The 22,218-nt window shown below is 43.4% G+C and overlaps 4 protein-coding genes across 7 annotated transcripts in view; 2 read left to right on the forward strand and 2 right to left on the reverse strand.

Annotated features, from left to right (window-relative positions):
- Nucleotides 1–6,309, reverse strand: psip1b (PC4 and SFRS1 interacting protein 1b; the record flags this gene model as incomplete). The annotated part of the gene is made up of 9 exons (XM_017310362.1): nt 6,193–6,309; nt 5,297–5,411; nt 5,154–5,218; nt 4,942–5,077; nt 3,777–4,754; nt 3,512–3,667; nt 1,508–2,623; nt 789–877; nt 1–703 (listed from the first exon to the last, which is right to left on the reverse strand). Coding segments are annotated over exons 2-9 (3,327 nt in total), but the record flags the coding sequence as incomplete, so codon positions are not given.
- Nucleotides 6,310–8,235: 1,926 nt separating this feature from the next.
- Nucleotides 8,236–10,092, forward strand: LOC103480992 (tripartite motif-containing protein 16-like). The gene is made up of 2 exons (XM_017310363.1): nt 8,236–9,331; nt 9,533–10,092. The coding sequence occupies exons 1-2, from the start codon at nt 8,236–8,238 to the stop codon at nt 10,090–10,092; spliced, it is 1,656 nt and encodes a 551-aa protein (XP_017165852.1).
- A 3,440-nt stretch (nt 10,093–13,532) lies between these two features.
- On the reverse strand, nt 13,533–16,637 carry wdr55 (WD repeat domain 55). Its single transcript, XM_008436190.2, has 4 exons — nt 16,036–16,637; nt 15,451–15,557; nt 14,280–14,549; nt 13,533–14,204 (listed from the first exon to the last, which is right to left on the reverse strand). Exons 1-4 carry the CDS (start codon nt 16,564–16,566, stop codon nt 13,871–13,873), a joined length of 1,242 nt encoding a protein of 413 aa, XP_008434412.1. The 5' UTR covers nt 16,567–16,637; the 3' UTR covers nt 13,533–13,870.
- A 339-nt stretch (nt 16,638–16,976) lies between these two features.
- LOC103480972 (coiled-coil domain-containing protein 171) overlaps nt 16,977–22,218 on the forward strand; it is a 14,941-nt gene continuing 9,699 nt past the window's right edge. For 3 of the 4 annotated variants that reach the window (XM_017310368.1, XM_008436186.2, XM_017310370.1), the window contains exons 1-12: nt 16,990–17,089; nt 18,160–18,261; nt 18,477–18,696; nt 19,048–19,198; nt 19,334–19,503; nt 19,873–20,010; nt 20,090–20,161; nt 20,444–20,604; nt 20,983–21,121; nt 21,253–21,450; nt 21,522–21,611; nt 21,875–22,033. In XM_017310368.1, the coding sequence (XP_017165857.1) occupies nt 17,082–17,089; nt 18,160–18,261; nt 18,477–18,696; nt 19,048–19,198; nt 19,334–19,503; nt 19,873–20,010; nt 20,090–20,161; nt 20,444–20,604; nt 20,983–21,121; nt 21,253–21,450; nt 21,522–21,611; nt 21,875–22,033 (1,608 nt within the window). In that variant the 5' untranslated portion in view covers nt 16,990–17,081. Of the gene's footprint in view, nt 17,090–18,159; nt 18,262–18,476; nt 18,697–19,047; nt 19,199–19,333; nt 19,504–19,872; nt 20,011–20,089; nt 20,162–20,443; nt 20,605–20,982; nt 21,122–21,252; nt 21,451–21,521; nt 21,612–21,874; nt 22,034–22,218 lie in introns of all 4 variants that reach the window. The other variant, XM_017310369.1, reaches the window with a different exon arrangement.

Consider the following 22,218-nt stretch of genomic DNA (forward strand, 5'->3'; position numbering starts at 1 on the left):
CTCTTCCTTTTTTGTTTTTTTCTCCTCCATCTCTGAGTTTTTAGCATCAGACTTCTCGGCTGCCTTCTCCGTTTTTTCTTCTTTTTCCATCTCTGAAGTCTTTTTCACCTCCTCCTTCCTCCCCCCATCCTCCTCTTTCCTCTTCTTCGCCTCCTCCTCTCCAGATCCTTTGGTCAATCCTCCCATCATGGTTTTCACGTGGATCTTCATTCCCTGATTGGCTTTAACAATCTTTCCGATTATCTTCCTCTCATCTTTCTGTTGCTTCGTCTCGTCGTCTTCTTTGCTCTTGGTCTGCTCTTTCGTCTCGTCCTTTTCTACCTTCTGTCCATCTTTCTTCACCTCCACAGCCGACCCTCTGGTAGACATCTTTTCCTCCTTCCCACCAGTCTTGTCCTCTGTGGTTTTCCTCATTCCTCTGTCCATCCTGTCTGCACTTTGCCTTGAATCCTTCTCCACTCGTTTTCTTGTCTTCTTCCTGGTGGCCATCTTGTCTCTTCTGGTGCCTTCATTCATCTTCTCTTCCTTCTGTCCGTCCGTCTTCATGTCTGAACTCGTCCTTTGGTTGGACGGTCTCTCTCCTTTCGTCTCGGTCGTTGACTTTCTGGTGGACATTTTCCCACCTCTGTCCATCTTCTCTCCTTTCCGTCTCTCCTGTCCACCTTTGGGTGGCGTCTTCCTGTCGGCAGACTTTCCTCCGTCCCTGAAGGAAACACAAACCCAGCAGAGAGGAGTTAGGCTTCCACTGGACCGGTTCGGCTGGACGAAGAGCGACTCGTCTTCCTTACTGGCAGCTCTTCGTCATCTCCTTCGTCTTCAGCAGGTCTCTCAGCGACTCGATCAAACTCTCCCTCCGCGCCGCCAGCTGCTCCTGCCTCTGGAGTTTCAAAGAGTTAGAAAGGTTTTATTTTTACAGGTGTCCAAAGCGTGGCCCGGGGGCCATTTGTGGCCCCTGACTGAAATTCATTAATGGCTCTTTAGTTAGCCTTTTTTATTTTTATTTTGTAATAACAAACATCCAGCATCGTGTTTTCCTCAGAAACAGACTGAAACACAGAGAAGCTTGAAGAAGAAAATTCTTGCTTTTGTTGCTGGGAATAAACAAAAACCATTTTAAAGGCTTAAAAAAATGAAACATTATTCAGAACTGTAAACATTAAAGCCAATGTAAAATATTACATGTTTTATTTATGTGCAGGTAACAGAGAAATATTTTAGTGTTTTTAACTGGAGGATAAGAAGAAAACATTTTGAATGTTTTCAGTTTGGTGTTGAGCTGAACGGCTCTGAGCTCTGAGTCAACCTGGAAAAGTCAGTGGAAGGAAGACATTCATCTTTAATTTCTCTGTTTTCACCTTTTTGTTTTTGGAGTTTGTGTAAATTTTGGGGTTAATTTCCCGTCTAGAAACGTTACATCAGTTTTATTTTATTTTCATTTTTCTCCATCTTTGTGTTTTTGTCTGTTTTGTAAATTTCGGGGTTCATTTCATGATTTCTGCAGCTTTACCTCGTCCTCCTTCTCCTCTGCCGCCTCCTCCCCTCCATCCTTCCTCTTCTTCGCCTCCTCCTCCTCTTGTCTTGCAGAATGCAGTCCTCTCTTTTCTTCCTCCTCTCCCATGCCCCCATGTTTTCTTTTCTTCTGTACCTTCTTCTCTTTCTCCTCTCTCCTCCTCTCCTCCCTCACATCTTTCTCTCCATCTTTTGTCGTCTTCTGCTTCATTTCTCTCGTTTTCTCTAAACTCGTTTCTGGTTTATCCTTCTCTTCTGTCTTTCCTTTCCTTCTCTCCTTGGTTTTCTTGTCGTCCTTCTGTTCCTTACTCTCACCTCTCCTGGTCTTCACTCGTTCCTCTTCCTCCTCTTTTCTCTCTTTCTCGGTTCTCCTGACCTTCATTCCTTCTCCTCTTTCTTCTGTTTTCTCAGTTTTTCTGGTTTTCTTCTCCGTTTTCTCCTCTTCTCTCTTGCTTTTCTTGGTCATCGTTCTCTCCATTTCTTGCTCGCTCCTCGTCTTCGTTGTTTCCAGGTTTTCTTGATGTTTCTCCTCCTTCTCGGCTCTTTTCGTCTTCGTTCCTTCAGTTTTTTCCTCTTCTTTTTGAACTTTTTTAGTTTTTATTCCCTCCGTTTTGTCTTTCTCTCCTCTCTTTGTCTCCTCAGATGAATCCCTCTCTCTCTCCGTCCTCCTGACCTTCGTTTCTTCTCTCTTGTCTTCGTGCTTCTCGTTTATCTCCTCTGCTCCCTCCTTGTGGGTTTCATTTGTTTTCTCAGATGTTTTCTTTTCTTCTTTTCTCTCCTCTTCATCAGCCTTCCTCTTATTTACTCCCTCAGATTTTTCTTCTCTTGTCATCTTTATTCTCTTCATTTCTTTCTCTCCTGCCTCGTCTTTCTCGCTTCTCGTCATCTTTACTTTCTTTCTTCCTTTCTTGGTTTTCTCCTCCTCCATCTTTCTTTTCGACGCTTTACTCTCAGTCTGATCTTTCATCCCGTCTTCGCTGCTCGGACTCCGTTTCTCCTCCTCCTTTTTCTCCTCCTCCTTTTTCTCCTCCTCCTCCTTCTTCCTCTTGTTGTGTCGCTTTCCTGCATCTTTTCTCCTCTTCCTGGAAGGCGGTAAGTCGGGAATGTCACTGAACTGCAGAGGAAACAGAACGGATTCGTTTCATCAGCTCCATTCATTCTTTATTAAACTCACTGAGCCTAATTGACCAGAACCGGTCCGATGTCAGAATCTGCAGCATCATGTTTATTATCTGACACTCAGYGTCCCGATACTGAAGCTCAGGTATCGTATCAGCAGTGGGTCACTGTAATGAAGGGAAACCGACTCTGTTCGTTTAGACAGACATAAAGTCATCAGGACTGTAACTCATTCATCTGTAGAGGTCTGTGTTGCAGGGTTTGGAAGCCTCTGACTGAAGTCACTTTAACTTAGAGCTGTTTTGAGTCGATTTTAATATGTTATATAATCCCTCTCTTTTCGTCTGTCTGTAAAAAAGGAAGAAGAAACAGTTACTGAAACTGATTTACAAGTTTTGGTTCCATTTGAGGAACAATCAAAGTTTCTGGATGTAAATCTTGACTCATCCTCATCAGAGCTCCTTTGCTTTGCTCTAATCAAGTTGCTGCAGGTCTGTTGGTCTCAGGTTTCCTCTGAACTGAATCATCATGATCGGCTTTTCGCAGAGGAACTGAGTTCAGGTTGGAGGTGAAGAACCAACACAGGCAGCGTATAATAGCTTAGCAACCACTGAGCAGGCGCTATCCATGTAGCGTTAGCAGCAGCTGATGGCAGATTGTAGCATTACCGAGCTAACAAGTGAACAACAGATAATACTGAAATTTAACCCTTCAAAATCAATGAGTTTGCTTCCTTTTAAAAATAAAAGCAGTAAAATAAAAATGTAAATATTGTATTTTTTGAAGTCTTCTCATTTTAACTACTTCAGTCCCACAAACAGCTGCATTAATAAAGGAGGAAACCGTTTTCATGAGGCTGGCACCATGAAATCACCGCGGTCACCTGTAAATCCGTCGCTTTGCTCCGGGTGGAAACTCGACGTCCAGCAGCTTCCTGCTCGCCGCTGCTCGCCGTTTCCTTCTGGGCCTGATTTTTACTTCCTGTCCTTCCTGCTGCAGGTTTTCCATCAGAGGCAGAAGAAGCTCTTCCTGATCTGACCTGAGGAAACATGAAACAGTAAAAACCACAGCTGAGCAGGAACTGATCATATCTGATCTGTCCAGCTTGACAGAAACTATGTTAGATTTGAGTCATTTTTTATTCCCACCTCTCTTTTAGTCTTGGTTGGAGTTTTCTTTTCGGTCGATCGTTCTGCCAGTGAGCCTCCGCTCGCCGACCTCCTGCTTCTCGTTGCCGCAGCAACCTCTCCTGCTTCCTGGTCCGGTTTTGGACCCGTTGGTTTCTCTGGAGCTGACCTGGATGAGGCTCCAGGAGCAGCCGGCTGCTCTGCTGGTTCTGTAACCTGTTTGGACTCTGTGGTTTTATCTGGAGCCGATCTCGACGACGTGGTACCTGCTTCTCTGGTTTCTTTGTCCAGTTTGGAGTCTGCTGGTTTCTCTGGAGCTAACCTGGATGCAGAGTCGTCTCGCTGACTGGGCTCTGCCGTTTCATTGGAAGATAACCTGGTTAACTCTAATCTAACCTCTCTACGCTCTGCAGACTCTGTAAACTGTGTGAAGTCACCTGGATCTGACTTAGACAACCCGCCTGCAGCTGCAGGAACTCTCTGCAGGTCAGAGTTCATGTTTTCATCTGGAGACAATCTAGACGAGGAGCTTAAAGCCTCGACATGATCTGGAGTTTCTTTATCTAGTTTTGGTTCCACAGATTGAACCAGTCTAGAGGACCTGGTAGCTGTGGTACGGTCTAGTGTTTCTTTATCTTGTTTTGCTTCCACAGGTTGATCAGGAGTCAATCTGGAAGAGAATCTTGTCACTGCAGGACGATCTGGAGCGTCCGGATCTTGTTTGGTCTGGGTTGTTTTATCTGGAGTCGATCGAAATGACGTTCTTGTGGATCTCTCTGAACTTTCTTTCTCACCCAAAGCTCGACTCGGGGTGCTTCTGCTTGAAGCAGGTTTAGTGTTGCACTCAGACTTAGTGGGAGCAGAAGCTCCTTTAGGTTTTCCATCAGGGGTTTTAGCTGCAGGAGTTTTTCTGGAGGACGCAGGAGTTGATTTTGAGAGTGTAGTAGAAGAAGAAGCTGGTTTTGCTGGTGTTTTTTTAGTGCAGGTCTTCGGTTGAACCTGTGGAGAAAAACACAGCAGAGTTTTTAGTCCAGACTTAAAGGAAGTCAGCGTTTCAGCTGTTCTGCACTTTTCTGGAAGTTTGTTCCAGATTTGGGTTAATTCAGTTTGTCTGTGCTATTGTGTGTCAGCACCTATCAAATAAATTTAACAAATAAATTTTAAGCAGAAAGCAGTTTCAACTCACCTTGAGTTTGCTGCCGAGGCCGGGATTGTTCTGGATCTCCCACATCCCCTCAGCGAAGCCCTTGATGCGGACGCCACTGCCGTACTTCAGCTTGTTGCCGACGTACGGAGCGACGTTCTCCGGCGTGACGGAGCCTCTGGGGAGAGAACGACCACAGCCGGGTTAAAGACGCACACAGAGGGAGAAGCTGATTGGCTGCTGGGTCTACGTACATCTGATGGGTCCCGAAAAAGTAGACTGGGACTCGCTTCCTGTAGCCGTTCTCTGATTTACAGACCTACGAACACAGACGGGTTAAAGCATCCCAGGTCAGAACAGCTGTGTGTGACGAAGGGTGTGTTGTCTGCTTGTTTACCCGAGCCGGCCAGTGAGGAAAGCCTTTCATCTTGGCGAACACCAGGTCACCGGCCTTCAGAGGGTTACTGAGTTTTCCGGACATCCTGCTGCTCCAGAAAGCGACTTAAGGAAATCTGAAAACAGATACGATGTTAGTGATGATCACAGATTCATGACAAGCATGAAAACAGACTGCTAGGAGTCTGTATGTAACTATATGACGTCCGTTTATTAATTTATTGATTTCTTCAACACATTGCTGCCATTTAAAAATCAAGTTTCTTGTTTTGCCACCTGCTCTAATAACAAATCTAAAGCAGGTAAACCAAACAACATCAAGTTCAGCAAGAACAAAAGGTCTACAGAAAGAACAGCAGTAATGAAAGTTTGGTTGTTGATTTTCTCTCCCACAGTTTGACCAACCTTGCGCTACATGAACCCATCAGACGTGATGTCATTTTAAATCTCTTTCTCTACCTGTGATCTGCTCTAGAGGTGAAGAAAACATTGTGAGCTTTTTCTGACCACCTGTGTCTTCGTTAACAATTTCACATCTTTACTTGTGGACCTTATTCTGCTCACATTGCTTATATATTTTACAAATTAGCTTAAAAATGTCTCAATTACAGTTAGCGAACCGACGTTTACCAAACACTCCACATAACCGGTGAAAACAGCTTCGTCTCCCCGCTTCCTTCGCTGTAACAGCTCTTGGGGTTCAGGATAATCAGTTTTTAGAGGGAGTTTTCGGTCTAACTCAGCAGGTTTCGCTTTGCGTCATCATGTTCACTCATTGTTTACAAATACACTCAGACCTGCTAGCTAGCGGGTGTGCTAACTGTCAGTCAGTCTAAAAGGAAACGGTTCAAATAGTCGTTGTAGTTTAATAAATTGCTCGTATTTCCGTTTGCTCACCTGAAACTAAAAGACAATCTTCTTGAATCAACAGTAGTTTAAATAAAACATCCCGTTGCGAAGCTACATTCTAACGCTCGCCGCCATATTGGCCCATTCACCCGTGTGACGTAGTCGCTGACGTTTTTCCCGCCATCCTGGACCGTACCAACGTACGGTGGTCGGTACCAACCTTCGAGATTTGGGGGGTGTTTGCGTCACATCAAAAACACTTTATCTACCTTCACTAAATTTCTGAAACCGTGAAAAATATAAAAGTGAAGTCATGATATGTTTTTACATTGTTTTTTGATGCGCTGCAATTATTTTAGCGGAAAATAATTAATGTTTTTGAGTAGTTTACCATTAGAAAGGCAACTAAGACAAAAAGAACCATATATTGTGACGCCTCCTGGAAAATCGGCACATTATGGAGAACTTAGGTCAAAAGTTAATAACTTCAGTTTTGTTTCTGTTCAGCTGGAGAAAGTTATGGCACATCCACGCATTGATTTATTCTAAACATCTTGGATGGGTTCGGAGTCACCTGGTGACATCGTAATGTAGAGCTGTGTATCATCTGCATAGTTTTGGTAGTTAATCTTATTACTTGTTAGAACCAGCAGAAGAATGTAGATATGGAATAGGAGGGGTCCGAGGATTGAACCTTGTGGTACCCCACATGTGACTTCTGTCTGCTCCAATGAGAAGTTACCAATTGACATAAAAAAGTCCATATTCTTTAGTTAAGATTCAAACCAACTGAGTGCTGGACCAGAGAGTCGTACCCAAATCTCCAGTCTTTTCAGTTATACATCATGGTCAGAAGTGTCAAATTCTGCAGGGTTGGTCCTAATAAAGGTCTCCTCAGATCATAATGAGGGATTTATTTTACGACTTAGCTACAAGAAAGTTACGCCAGGTTGGGACTGCTTGCCAATGTATCTGGTAGCTGTCTGTCTGTCTCTTCTTTATTATCAATCATCTGTAAGGTTGTTTAATTTCCAAATCCTGTGTTGACATCAACATTCACCAGTAGTTGATGAGTCTTCATTTCCATAACTTCAATTCTCTGAAGAAGCTTTGGTGGTAAACAGAGGCATTTTGCTTTAGTTCAGCTTGTAGGTCAGAAGATAAAGTCTAAAATCCCACAGTCCTTACATTTTAAGTAATCTAGATATGAGGGTAGAGAGTAGGAGTAGTCATAAAAACTGGATATATTATATACGTTTTGAAAGGCAAAAACTATCAATGGCATAATGAGGACAAGAGAAAAGCTGCTCCTTCTTCAGATGACGGCACAAAATGCATCAGTCCTTTTTTTAAATACCTCCATACATGTGGACCAACCTGTCGAAAAAGTCCCATTGGTTTTTGAACACAAATTTCTCTTCCATCCAGTTGAGGGGAACCCCACATCATTTCTAGCTCTCTCCCTGTCAGCCTTAGTGTTCAGCTGTGAATTATAGTGATGAAGCTGCTTTAACTAAGTGTTGTTGCAGAAACTGTAACTCTGAAAACAGGATCGTTAACTTGTAAATGGAAGATAGTAATGGCTCCCTGACCTTGATTTTAGTCAGACGTGGAGCTGCAGGTTCAAAGGTCGATGTTCAGTATTTAATTACAGGTGTGGCTTTACAAGTTGCTGTTTGCTTAATTTGAACAGTTCCTTCATGTATCTGCTGGTCAAACTGGAGGCATAGTTTGTTTCTTTTGAGTGACAAGATTGGGCTTTTTAGTTAGGAGATGTTTTAGCCTTCTAAAACAGATAAACTGATGTCAGAGTTAGAGAAATTGAAATTGGAATCTGGATCTAGATTTTAAACAAACCACAGGACTAAAGATGCTCCTCTAAAAAGATTTAAGCTTTTGGTTTCTGCTTCAAAATTGTTATTTTACTGTGGCTAAAGTCTTATGAGTCATATCTTTTTCCTGCTATAACACTGTAAGCTACACTGAGGTTTATTGTCTGATGTAATTATTTAATCTTAATCACATGTTCAGATTAAAGGTCAAACTACTTAAGAAGAGAGACTCACACAGTTTCTCTTACTAATAGCTGAAATGGCGCAGAGAGGAGTTCAACTGGACCATCCCATCTGTCCCATCTGTCTGGATTTCCTGAATGATCCTGTGACTATTCCCTGTGGACACAGCTACTGTATGGACTGTATTAAAACACACTGGGATGAAGAAGATTGGAGGAGAAAATACAGCTGCCCTCAGTGCAGGAAAGAGTTCATACCGAGGCCTGTCCTGGAGAAAAATGTCATGTTAGCTGCTTTAGTGGAGGATCTGAAGAAGACCGGACTGAAACCTGCTCCTGCTGATCACTGCTATGCTGGACCTGAAGATGTGGCCTGTGAGGTCTGCACTGGGAGGAAGATGAAAGCTGTCAAGTCCTGTTTAACCTGTTTAGCTTCTTATTGTGAGGATCACCTCCAACCTCACTATGATGTCCCTGGATTACAGAGACACAATCTGGTGAATCCCTCCAAGAATCTCCAGGACAACATCTGCTCTAAGCATGATGAGGTGATGAAGATGTTCTGTCGTACTGATCAGCAGTGCATCTGTTACCTCTGCTCTGTGGAGGAACATAAAGGCCATGAAACCATCTCTGCAGAAGCAGAAAGAGCTGAGAAGCAGAAGAAGCTCCAGGAGAGTCGACAACAAATCCATCAGAGAATCCAGGACCAAGAGAAAGATGTGAAGCTGCTTCAACAGGAGGTGGAGGCCAACAATGTCTCTGCTGATAAAACAGTGGAAGACAGTGAGAAGATCTTCACTGAGATCATCTATCTCATCCTGAAAAGAAGCTCTGATGCAAAGCAGCAGATCAGATCCCAGCAGGAAACTGAAGTGAGTCGAGTCAAAGATGTTCAGGAGAAGCTGGAGCAGGAGATCAGTGAGCTGAAGAGGAAAGACGCTGAGCTGRAGCAGCTCTCACACACAGAGGATCACAGCCAGTTTCTCCTCAACTACCCCTCACTGCCAGCACTAAGGGAGTCGACACACTCATCCTTCAAGATCTGTCCTCTGAGACGCTTTGAGAAGGTTGCAGCAGTTGCCTCAGACATCAGAGAGAAACTACAGGACGTCCTGAGAGACTCATGGACAAGGATCTCAATGGTAATCAATGAGATGGATGTTATATCGTTTGACCCCATCATCGGCTTCTCACACATGCCAGTTGTTTTCTACAAGCAGACAAACAGAGCATCAAGTCCAGAGCCAGAACCAAAGACCAGAGTTGAACCCTGTCCACCTCCCACACCTACCTACGACGACCTCTTTGGTTTTACCTCGGACACAGTCCTCTTTCCTCTCTCCTACTTAAAGTACACAAATGCACCAGAGCCAAAACCAAAGACCAGAGCTGAATTCTTAAAATATTCACAAGAAATCACTCTGGATTTAAACACAGCAAACAAATATCTGTCGTTATCAGATGGAAACAGAAAAGTAACAGTAATGAACCAACAACTGCATTATCTTTATCATCCAGACAGATTCACAAGTATCCAGGTCCTGAGTAGAGAGAGTCTGACTGGTCGTTGTTACTGGGAGGTGGAGTGGAGCGGGGGACAGGCTGGTATAGCAGTTTCATACAAGAATATCAACAGAGCAGAAGCATTTGGATGGAATGACAAATCCTGGTCATTAGGTTGTGATACGGAAAGTTACACATTTTATCACAACAGAGTTCAAACTCCAGTACCAGGTCCAGTTTCCTCCAGAATAGGAGTGTACCTGGATTACGTGTATCAGAGAGCAGGTATTCTGTCTTTCTACAGCGTCTCTGAAACCATGACTCTGATCCACAGAGTCCACTCTTTATTCACTCAGCCTCTGCATGTTGGTATTAGGTTTCATTCTGTTGGATCCTCTGCTGAGTTCATTAAACCTGCAGTGATCTGAGGTCCAGTTGGTTTAAAAATGTGTACCGTCTTTTCCTCTGCATGTTGGTATTAGGTTTCATTCTGTTGGATCCTCTGCTGAGTTCATTAAACCTGCAGTGATCTGAGGTCCAGTTGGTTTAAAAATGTGTACCGTCTTTTCCTCTGCATGTTGGTATTAGGTTTCATTCTGTTGGATCCTCTGCTGAGTTCATTAAACCTGCAGTGATCTGAGGTCCAGTTGGTTTAAAAATGTGTACCGTCTTTTCCGCACTATCAGGCGCACCGCATTATAAGGCGCATAGAACAAACGCTACAGTTTGGGTTGCCGATTTTGTTCCATACTCTGGAAATGGTCCCCCGAGTACTTTATATAGTAGTCTGCCCCAGTAGTTGTTTCACTCACGGTGTTGCGATATTGTGCCCAACTGCTTTCTGGGTAACACAGACCAACCGACACGCTGCCGCCGGAGTCTCTGTCTCTCTTCCCCCCTGGCTTTAAATGTATTATCAAACTTTATTAACAAACCAGCGTTCTGACAACTATCCCAGCATGCACCGCGCAATTCTTCTTCTACGGGGGAAAATGAAGTCGGCGAATGCTTACCGTAGTTGCTAGACCTGTTGTGGCTCAATATTGGTCCATATGTAAGGCGCACCGGATTATAAGGCGCACTGTCGGCTTTTGAGGAAATTGAAGGTTTTTAGGTGCCTTATAGTGCGGAAAATACGGTAATTAGATTTATTTTCTTTAGTCTCCATCATTGTTGTCATTTCTTCACTGCTCAGAGATCAGCTGTTGTAGTGGAGCTGCGTTCTCGTCTTGTTTGTTGCTTTGCTGATGTTGGAGTTAGTTTGGGTGCTGCCCCTTCCTGTTTCTGATCAGTTGTGGATTTTGATTTACCTAAACTAATTAATTTTTTTTGTTTTATCAGACCAAATGTTGTCCAAATCCAGGTAGAGATGACCTGATGCAATTATCATCATGATCATCCTAAATCAGGACATCGGTCATTATTTTGTAGATTCAGCTCAGAAGCAAAATCATTTGTTATGTAGAGAAAAGCTGAGACTGAATGGAGTTACTCAGTCAGCTACATTTATTACATTCATTATATTCAATGCAGTTGTATGTATTTAGGAATTTTCTCCTGGTGAGACATGATTGATGTATATTTTTCTACTTTAAAGACTAAATTGGAAAAATAATTTTATGTCAATTTGGATATTTTGATTATTTAATCTTTCATCCTGGTAAAATTTTTAATAGAAAAATATGACAAAAACATGACAGCTTTGTAAATTGTTTTATTTTAGATTTTATGATCGCTAATTATTTTTTGTTATTTGTGGGGAAACGTGGAGCATTGTTGGAATATTTGTTTATGGAAGAAGCCATTTTGTAAAGAGTTTACTTATTACGGTGGCCCAGAAGGGTCAACAAAATGTAGAACCTACAATAGAAGTTTAAAAAGCAGAATGCTTTATAAACTTCGTAGTTTACACATTAAATATCAGCCGTTGTTGGATTAACATTCAGACATCTCAGGTCTTCTGCTGCTTGCCCATGTTTGGTTCTGGTTCTGGTTCTGCTCTGCATTCAGAACCAGAACCAAACATGGAGAAGCAGCCAGCGTTCAGCTTCTATGCACCACAAATCTGGAATAAACTTCCAGAAAACTGCAAAACAGTTGAAACACTGAGTTCCTTTAAATCTAAACTAAAAACCCACCAGGTTAGAGCTGACTTTGAACCATAGATAAATGAAACATTAACCAATAATCTGATGTGTAATGATGGTTAAAATGTAATGTTTAAATTGTTGACTGTGTTTCTATGACTTTATAGTTTTGTGTTTTTATGATGTAAAGCATTTTGAACAGATTTGTTCCTGAAAGGTGCTATATGAATAAACTTGATTGATTAAAACACAAGAGGAGGTGGAGGCCTAGCAGCTGTTTTTCATTCAGATGTATTAATTAATCCTATGCCTCGTAATAACTACAATTATTTTGAACATGTAACTTTTAGTTTTCCTCATCCTAGTTGCAAACCTCTAAAGCCGCTTTTGTTTCTTCTTTTGCATCATCATCAAGATCTTAGTCTCAATTTTTAAACCATATCTCAGATTTTTTTAAATTTGACTTAGTTTCAGATACTAATATGAATTTGGGGAAATTTAACATGAATCTTGACCCTGTAGGTAATAACTTAAACATAATGCTATTTTTGACTGAATTGACTTTACTCAGAGAATTCACAGTCCTGCCTTTTCTTACCATCATCCCTTAGACCAGCGGTTTCCTAATATTTTCTGCCCCCCCTCTATGGATTACAAATAGCTGTCTGGTTGAACGACGGGTGGGAGAGAGGATCCTTAGAGACTCCCTGCCCCTGGGTTGGGGGGCAAAATGAATGTATGTAGCTGAACATGGAGAACACCATCGGTAGCCTCCAGGCTACTTGTTAAGCTTAAGGTGCTGTATTGATATTAGCCACTCATCATTTAGCTAACATTACCTGCATCCAACAGCTTCACTCAACTCAGTCGGTTAGTTTGGGGGGAAAAACTGAAAAGTTCTTTGCGTTTTGCTGGTTTGCTGCCATGATTCTAACACACCTGCGCAGCAGCAGCAGGTCTCCTTCACAGGTGTAAACTCAGCGCGAGCGTCGTAGCGCTCATGTTGCGTTTAAAGGTGGCTCGGAAAACCAGGTTACCACATGTTAACAACGGATTAAACAGTTTTAACTGCTGATAAAAGTGACAGAGGACACAGATATGGGAAGTGTGGAAGCCCCTACTGTATCAAACTGACAGAGGGATAACAGAGTTGGCCATTCTAAGGTAAATGGCCAACTCTCTGTTGTTTTTTTTCCATCCAGACGGCCCCCTAGGGGGCACGCCCCACAGTTTGGGAACCTCTGCTTTAGACCTTGTATTGGTATTTGGGACTGAATGTGAAGATTTAACAGTACGTCCCCATAACCCTGTGCTGTCTGACCCTTTTTAATAACCTTTGACTTTGTTTTAACTAAGTATTTCAAACCAGAGACAAAATGTAATTACAATAGATCTTTATCAGACGCTGATCTAAAAGGTTTTCCTCGGTATCTCGTAGGTACAGCAGAGGACAGAAATTTGGTCTTATAGCAGATCAGATCCCAACAGGAAACTGACGTCAGTCAGACAGCTTCAGGAGATCCAAACATTTTAAATAATTTTTGCACATTTGCTTTACTGAAAGAAAGTTTTTAAGTCAGCAATAATTTTACCCTGATTAAAAATTAAAAGTTCAATAAACAAATTTGTCTAATTTTTGAACTGCAGTTGAGGGCCACAAAAGATCATTTCACTGGCCAAAAATGGTCCGCAGGCCTCAGTTTGAGCACCACTAGATGGATAAAACTGGTAGAGACATATCTGTAACACTTAAAGTGCTACAATTTAATGACTCAGAAGGATTAACATGAAAAAACCCAAAACTTTTCAGTTTTATTTGGTAAAATATCTTGACATTTATGTATAATCTTGCTTCCATCTCATGGTTATGAAATACTTTTTATTTATCACACATAAAATACAACAAACTGCTTTGAGGTCTGCAGTAACGGCAGTTTTAGCTAAAACTGAAAAAGTTTTATTTTCTGTCTGCTACAGAAGTTTCTTTTGCTTTCACAACATTTTCACAATGAAGATTCATCAGAGTTGTAAAAGTAAATGAGTGACCAAAGCAGCAGCTCATACCAACTCATGAACAAGTTCTTCACGCTCTGAACAAAATGTCCGCCGGCGCTCCCACTCAGTCACTCCCACTGTCGCTGTCGCTATCATCACCTTCCTCCTGCTCTTCTTCCTCTTTTTTCTCAGTTTCCTCCACAAGTCCAGAGAAGAAGTCATTGTCGCCCAGAGCCTTCTTGGTGAGCGACTTCATCCGCCCGCCTTTCTTCTTCCTCTTGCGGTATTCGTCCACGCTCAGTTTGGGCAAACCAGAAATGTCCCAGAACTTGATGAGCTGGTCGTGGGCACAGCTGACCAGGAAGCGGGTGTCCCAGGACTTGGCGATCTCTTCCACRGGTTCGCCGACGTGCTGCCCGATGCATCCGATGACCCGGTTGGGGAGAAGGTTGATGGCTCTGACAGGAGACATGGAGGCATGTTAATGGTTAAACCCTTAAACCCAGAGTTTCGTTAGTAGTAACTCAACTAACCGGATGTATCCATCCATGGACGCCGTGCACATGATGTTTTCTGTAATCGGCGCGATGCAGTCCACTGACTCCGCCTTCAGAGCGAAGCGGTCGCTGGTGGCTCCGAAGCCGTTCCAGTTGAAGATGTAAACGGTTCCCTCGCTGGAGCCGCAGACCACCTTCTTCCCTCGCTTCATCACCGCCACCGAGGTCAGATCACCGCTCTGGTACTCCGACAGCAGCTCAAAGCGCCGCCGCTTCAGGTTGAAGACGCCCATGGTGCCGTCGCCACTGAGGACCCAGCAGTCACGTTGGACATCAGCAAGAGAATCAGGCTTTCACAGATTCAGAGAAACCAAAAACAACTCCAGCATCAACACCTGCATAAACATGTTCTGGTTCTGAAACTGACCAGAGAAGAGCAGAAACTGTCTTTATATAAAGGTTCACATAGTAAAAGTTCTTAAAGTGTTACAACAAACATATAAAAAAACAATATTAACATGAACAACAATGAATCTAATAACAGTAATAACTAGAAAATGTCAGAAAAAATTTAAAAGGGGCCTGTCCAACCAGGGGTTCTGATGCTAAAATTAGCAACAATGCTAACATTAGTCAAAATGTAGTCAACAATGTGGCGTATCATTAGCATATTAACCAAAATGGACGTACCCCATTTATTATGCAAGCATTAATAAATAAGCTAAAATTAGCTAAGATGCTATGGTTAGCTTAAATTCTGTAGCTAGCATGTGGAAAATCACTAGCATGTGGACTTACGTTCACTCACTCCATTCAGTTCACTAAATGTGGCTAATGTATCAAAAATTAGCTAGAATGCTTATTTCAGGCTAAAGCTAGCATTAGGGCTATCATTAGCATATTCAGTAACTATTATGTAAAACGACAAGAAGGATGAGTTGACTAACAATTATTTACTCCATTCAGTATGCAAACATTAGTGTCTTAGCTAGCTAAAACGAGCAATTTTAACTAATTTTAGAATTAGCCATTCTGGCTAATTTTAGCAGAAGAAGCAAAAATGAGCATTGAATCGGCTGATCTCCTATGCCCTGCATAAGCCCCAAAAATAACAACACACTGTGAAAAACTATAACAGAAAATAGTGTGCACTCTTGAAAATAAAAATATTTAACTTGTGATCCAGGTCCAGTTAAACGTGCATCACCTGGCAGTGAGCAGAATCCTCTTGTTCTGGTCCACAGTTATGTCGCTGATGTAATCCTCATGGTTTTTCATTTCCATGATGGCTGTTCCCTTCCTCATATCCCACACCTGCAGAGAAAATGTTTTGCAATGTTTATTTTCTTGTTTAGAAAAATAATTTGAGTCTATTTGCATATTTATTGTATGAAAAGGTTTAAGTGGTTACATGAAAAATCTGCAGAATGTGAACATTTTACATCCGATTAATCAAATAATCATCAGAATACTTGACGACTTGAATCAAATACTAAAATAATTGTTATTTGCAGCCTTACTTCATTTAATAGAGTAAAATTTACCAGAATTTTACTCTATTCTGGTAAAATTATAACTTTATTCTTGTATTATTATGAATTTATTCTGGTAACATAATGACTTTTTCCTGGTGATATTATGAATTTATACTTGAATTATTACAACCTTCTTCTTGTATTGTTATTTTTTCCTAATATTTGCTTCCCTAACTCTCCTTTATAACCACAGTAGTTCTGTAGGGGGGTAAATACTTTTCCCCAGCAGCATTTCTGTCCAGTATCCACGTCCAGACCTTCAGGGTGCCTCCGTCGTCCCCCGTGGCCAGCATGTTTTCGTCCACCAGAAGCAGGCTGTTGATGGGGGCCCCGTGGGCCCCCCGGATCCGTGACACCAGCTGCCCCCGCTCCATGTCCAGCAGGTGGACGGCCTTGTCCCGGGACACGCTGTACAGCTTCAGCCCGTCCGCCGAGATGCGCACCTGGCGGCAGGACTTCAGGTGGTGTCCGGACGACCACAGCTCCCGGTTCTCCCCCTCCGTACAGCAGTAGGAGAAGGCGTACACGTCCCCGTCCACGTCCCCGCACACCAAGATGTCCCTGCTGGGGTGCAGAGCCACCGTGTTGGCGATGGCCTCCAGCTGGATGTCCTGCGGGGTYTCCCGGATCTTCGGGCCGGGAGGCTCCTCTTCCTCCTCCGCATCATCCTCCAGTCTTTCCGACTCTGATTCTGATGTTCCGGGATCTTTATTCGGTTCTGTTCGGACACTTTCAGGCGGGTCTGTCTCTTCAGAAGTGGGTCCAGCGTGCGGTGTGGAGGCTGCCATGTTGTTTTGCTTTGTTTCTTCTTCTACACTTAAATATAGGAGCGTTTCCGAGAACAACCTCGGATACTGACCTCTAGTGACCAACAGCAAAGGTAGTTAAAAAAACATTAATCAAAGCTCACTAAATATTTATTGATGGCTTTCTTAGACGGAGTATTAGAGAAAAACACACAATCAGGATAATAAAGTAAAAAATAATACGAGAGAATAAAGCAGTAATAATTATTATTTTTAAAATACAACTTTATTTTCACTTAGTTGTAACACTGACTACTACTAGAGAAGCTGCCTGCCCACAACATCATGAGTTATAGCGAGATTTATTTTCCCATTGGGATAAATAAAGTAGTTTTAAAKTTTGATTKGATTGTTCGGCTGGATTTCAATGAATTCATATTTTATCTGTTTAGTCAGCTTTTCAGGACTCGATGGGCCACTCTGRCAAAGAACGCGTYCATGCGGAAGTGACGYAAGGACGCCAAAGATGGCGTGAGTTTCAAACCGTCCCCAGATAAATGTTACAGTAAGTGTTCCTTACGTCTTACGGGGGTTAAATTATTACCTGTGTTGTTAATTTTAATAGACWTGAAGCGGTCTGAGGCAGTTTTATGGTTTGTAGAAGGAGCTAGTAGCTAAAAATATCAGTTTAATGTTCCAAACATCCACGAAAACTTTGTGTGTTGTCGTCTAACTTCACTTTATCACGACTTCTTAATGGAAGTATATAGATTTATTTTATGTCGTGTTACGACTGGAAGTGTTAGACAAAGTATCATTGAAGTTAAGATGTTGAGATTTATTGGGGATACATTGAACCGTTCAGAAGCGCAGTGATGTTCCTTCAGGTAAAAATGGCGACTGCTTTGAAACTCTTTATTATCGCCGAATTAAACAGCTAATCAGAAACATTCAGTAGATTAGTCTTTTTTTTATTATAGATACTTATATCCAGAGTTATAAAGTGATTAATTCTCACAGCGCAGATTTTTAAATGGAGATCGCTGCAGAGTGACGTTCGAAGTTGGCAGTCTGTTGTCAAGGTAACGGCAGCCTCAGCCAATCCTGGGCCAGCTTTCTGAGTGTTGGAGACACAAAAGCCTGATGCAACATGGAGTCCGTCCTCTGGGAGTAAAACCTGGAGCATTTCAGCTGATAACCTGACTGTTTCTGTTCCTCCTGCACATTATCCACCAGATAATAGGGGGGAAAAAACACAAACAGTACAGTCCCACAGGGAATCTAAAGTAATTATTTAAATACCCATGTTAATGACTATTTTATTAGTTATTTTTATATTCAAAGTGTCTCTGGAAACTTTGATATTGATTTTCAGATAATCAGATTATGGTAAATAGTATTTCAGACCAATAATAGCACAGTTATAAGTTGCTTAAAGCCGGGATTTGAACCTGTGACCTTCTGCTGTGCAGCCCGGTTGTGTTTAATCCACTTTACTGTATGTTTTTTTTCTGTCTGGACACAGACTCCTGCTGTTAAGACGGTTTTTAAAACATTATTCATCTCACAGGATTTTTTTTTTTTTTTTTACTATTTCACAATTTATTCCACTTATTATTTGAATTATGCCTGCAGAAGGAAAAGAATTGGGTTGGAGACATGCAGCCGGGACCAGAGGATCGGAGCAGAAAGCCCGACTGGAGCCGGAGAGCGTAGAGGAGAACCGGAGACCTCAAGGTAAAATCAATCCAGACTTAATTAATAAATAATATAACTGACCTCAAAGTGAAAACAGAAAGAAATAAAGCTAAAAAACAAACTTTTCTCATTTTAAATTGATAAAATCAAATTAATTCAAGCAAACAATGACCTGAAAATATTTTCATTTAATAATTTAGAAATGGAAATAAAACATCCTAATCATAATCACAATTGTTTGGTGTTTCCTTCAGGAGGCCCGTCGTCTTCAGCTCCTCGGGTCACAGAGAGGAGCAGGTGGAAGGCGGGGGAGGAAGAGGAGGAGAAGAGGAAGGAGTGATGAAGAGGAGCGTAAATGGGAGGAGGGCGACTTCAGAGGGGAGGGAGATGAGTCAGGAGTCCAGAGAGCTGAGATGGAGGGTCAACCAGCTGGAGAAGGAGAATCTGAAGCTTTCAGCGCGCCACAACCAGGAGGTTAGGCTGCAGCGCCCTCCAGTGGCCGAGTTAAAAATAACAGATGAGTAGAAACTGAACTCTGCCAACATGAAAAGTCATGATGTACAAATCATTTCTACTGCTCCTTCTATGAAAACAATGTTTAAAAAGCAGGACAAATAAAATAAAATAAAATTGGAATATTTTATTTTATTGTTGGTTATTTAGCCTACATACACCATCACTTTTCTCTGCTACTGGATCCATTTCCTCTGGTGATTTACCCCAGAATATCAGTTTTATATATTTATATTATTGGTTTGTGTGTGTGTGTGTGTGTGTGTGTGTGTGTGTGTGTGTGTGTGTGTGTGCGTGCGTGTGTGTCCCCAGGTGTGTTTCCTGCAGGCGGAGGTGGCTCGTTTTCGCTCCATCCTGGAGCGCAGCGAGGCTCATCGGACGAAGCTGCAGTTCCAGCTCACTGCCAGCAACAGAGAGAGCAACCGGGTCGCCGAGCTCGACCGGGACAGAACCGCTCTGAAAGGTGAACGAATCAAACGCACTCAGAGAGAAGAGAGCAGAACTGGAGGAGAGCAGAACGTTCTCCTGCAGATCAGACGACAGTAAACATGCTGCAGCAGTTCTCACTGTGTTGTGCTTATTATTATTCATGCTGCAGAGAAATCAGCAGAGCTGCAGCAGATCATCGCAGAGCTGCGGAAAACTCTGCAGCTCAGCCAGCAGGCCAGGCAGAATGACCAGCAGGCGCTGCAGCAGGAGGTGGAGGAGAGAGACCAGCTGATCCAGAACTTCAGCTCCGAAAACCAGCGGCTGCACCAACTGCTGCAGGTCAGAAAACCAGCAGTTGTTGTGTTGCAGCAAATTCGTAGACGCCTCGGAGTGAAGATTGTTACTGTTAACTCATGGCACGCTAACAGCTCAACATCCAGTCAGCAGAGGCAATATTAAATCATGATGTCATCTGCATAAGGACGCACTTCATTCCTACCTTTACTAATCCCTAAAAACAATAATAAAACTTGAAATTGGGCTTTGAAATTCAGAAATTTGGGCCAGAAAATTCTCTTAAAAAGACAGAAACATAAAACATTTGGAAGCTGCTGTGGCGTAAAACTTAACCACAAAAATAACTCTAGTAGAGACCAAAACAACCAGCATTTAGCTGCTTACGTTCAGACGGTCGGTTCTGTTCTGCAGGACCAGCAAGCGGCTCTGGAGGCGTCTGAGAGGAAAATGGCCGACCTGCTGCGGGAGAGACAGAAGGAGGCGGAGGAAAGCAGTCGGCTAGCCGAAGAGCTGAAGACGCTGGAGGAGAGGAGCGGCAGGGAGAAGGAGGTGAGGCGGGCCGACGCTTCCTGCCGCTCTGCAGGTGGAGGATGACAAAGATGGAGGATCATGTTTGGTTTCCCTCCAGATCGCAGATGAGAAGGTGAAGCGTCTGGAGGCGGAGAAAACGGCTCACCTGGAGTCCAGGAGCAACCTGGAGGTCAGAAGGTTAAACGGCTGCTGATGTCAGTCATTCAGGAAAAGATTTTTTCTGGTAGCAACAGATTCATGAAACACAACAAAATAGGCTTTAAACAATTAACTGCTTGAATGTCGCTGACAAAAGCAAAAATGGTTTTTGAAGTGAAAATGTTGCTTATTTTGTGGTTTTAGATGAAAATGTGATTCATTAATTACAGACTCCAGTACATAGTAGAAATTTGCAGAGTTTTATAGACACTATCTGTCTGACGGCCTCTCTGTGTGGCTGTGTGGCCCCAAGCTGCGGGTTCGGGACCTGGAGGCAGTAGTGGCAGTGGAGCAGTCCGGCCAGAAGGAGGCGCAGTGCAACCTGGAGCTGCTGCATACGCACTTCAGAGAGCTGGAGAGAGCTTACAGCCTGGAGAGGGAGAGGAGGGCTCACACTGAGCACGCTCTGGAGCGGTGAGCCCCGCAGCATGAAGGCCCCGCTACGCTACGCCGCTACGCTATGCCGCTACGCTATGCCGCTACGCTATGCCGCTACGCTATGCCACTATGCTGTGTGGTTATTCTAAGCTTATTTGCTATGCTATTAGGCTATGCGGCAATGCTGTGTCGCTATGCTATGCTTCTAGAAAACTTTGCTATGCTACACACTGCTATGTTACACGTTGCTATGCTACACTACTATGCTACACGCTGCTAGGCTACATGATGCTAGGCTACACGCTTCCATGCTAGGTGTCCTGGGTCGTCCCTCATGTCTAAGCAGTTTATCACCGCTACTTTGTGTTAAATATTTATTTCCGTAATATTTTTCCCACATTGATGTTCATTCAGCCTGCAGACAGAGTTCAATCACTGCCAGACTGAGATGACTGTTGCCTTGGAAACCGAGAAGAAGGCAACCTCTGACCTCTCGAAAAAGCTTGAGGAGGAGAAGAGTCAACTTGGCAAAACGCAGTCGTTGCTGCAGCAGGTAACAGAGAGCAGATTGGAGACGTGTGGACAACCCGACACCCTACTTGGTGTCTCGCGTCCCACCTGGGGGTCCCGACCCCCATTTTGGGAACCCCTGGCTCTAGAGCGGCCATGTTTTCCTGTGTTCAGGCAGCAGCGCAGCGTTCTGAAACAGAGGACGCCTTCCACAACTTCCTGCAGCAGATCACCGCCATGCTCGGCACCACGGCTCTAAACCCAGCACAATTCACAAAGCATGATGGGAAACCGAGTCCTGCTGAGGTCCTGCAGCTGCTGGCGGTCACTCTGAGCACCAAGCAGCACAGACTGGAGGAAACCAGCCTCCAGGTCCGGACCGGGTCCACTCAGAGCAACCCGCCATCTTCCTCCCAGAAACCTGATCTCCGTTTCTCCTTCAGGTCCAGGACCTGCTGGCGGCGACCCAGAAGCTCCACGAGGAGAACCAGCTGCTCCAGCAGCTGACCTCAGACCAGCAGAAGCAAATTGGTGTAAGTCTGGTGTCGGTTCTGACTGGACCTCACAATGAGGTTCTGGAGCGACAGATTAGGGTCCAAACGCCTGGGTTTAGCTACTTTGGTACCACAGATTTTCATTATTATGTCAGTTTTCTAATCAAAATGTGAATGAAAACCAGATAAATATCAGTTTTCAGTCTGATATGGTTGGACCTCACTGATCTAGACGAATTTTAAAGTTTCAGGGAGACGACCAACATTTAGGCTAAAGATGAACTTCTCTGTCCGTCCACCAGGAGGCGCAGCAGATGCTGGGCCAGCTGCAGGACGAGGCCTCTGATTGGACGATGCAGAACACTGCGCTGCAGGAGGAGCTGCAGACAGTGAAGGAGGAGAGCAGAAAGGAGATGCAGGAGATGCAGGAGCTGAGAGAGGAGTTCAGCAAGGAGTCAGCGGTGATTCACTTAGTGTTCAGGAACTGTTCCACTTCCTGTAGAGGATCGGTTCCACTTCCTGTAGAGGAACGGTTCTACTTCCTGTAGAGGAACTGTTCCACTTCCTGTAGAGGAACGGTTCCACTTCCTGTAGAGGAACGATTCCACTTCCTGTTGAGGAACGGTTCCACTTCCTGTAGAGGAAC

Source organism: Poecilia reticulata, linkage group LG18, assembly GCF_000633615.1.
Source record: "Poecilia reticulata strain Guanapo linkage group LG18, Guppy_female_1.0+MT, whole genome shotgun sequence".
Classification (NCBI taxonomy): Eukaryota; Metazoa; Chordata; class Actinopteri; order Cyprinodontiformes; family Poeciliidae; genus Poecilia; species Poecilia reticulata.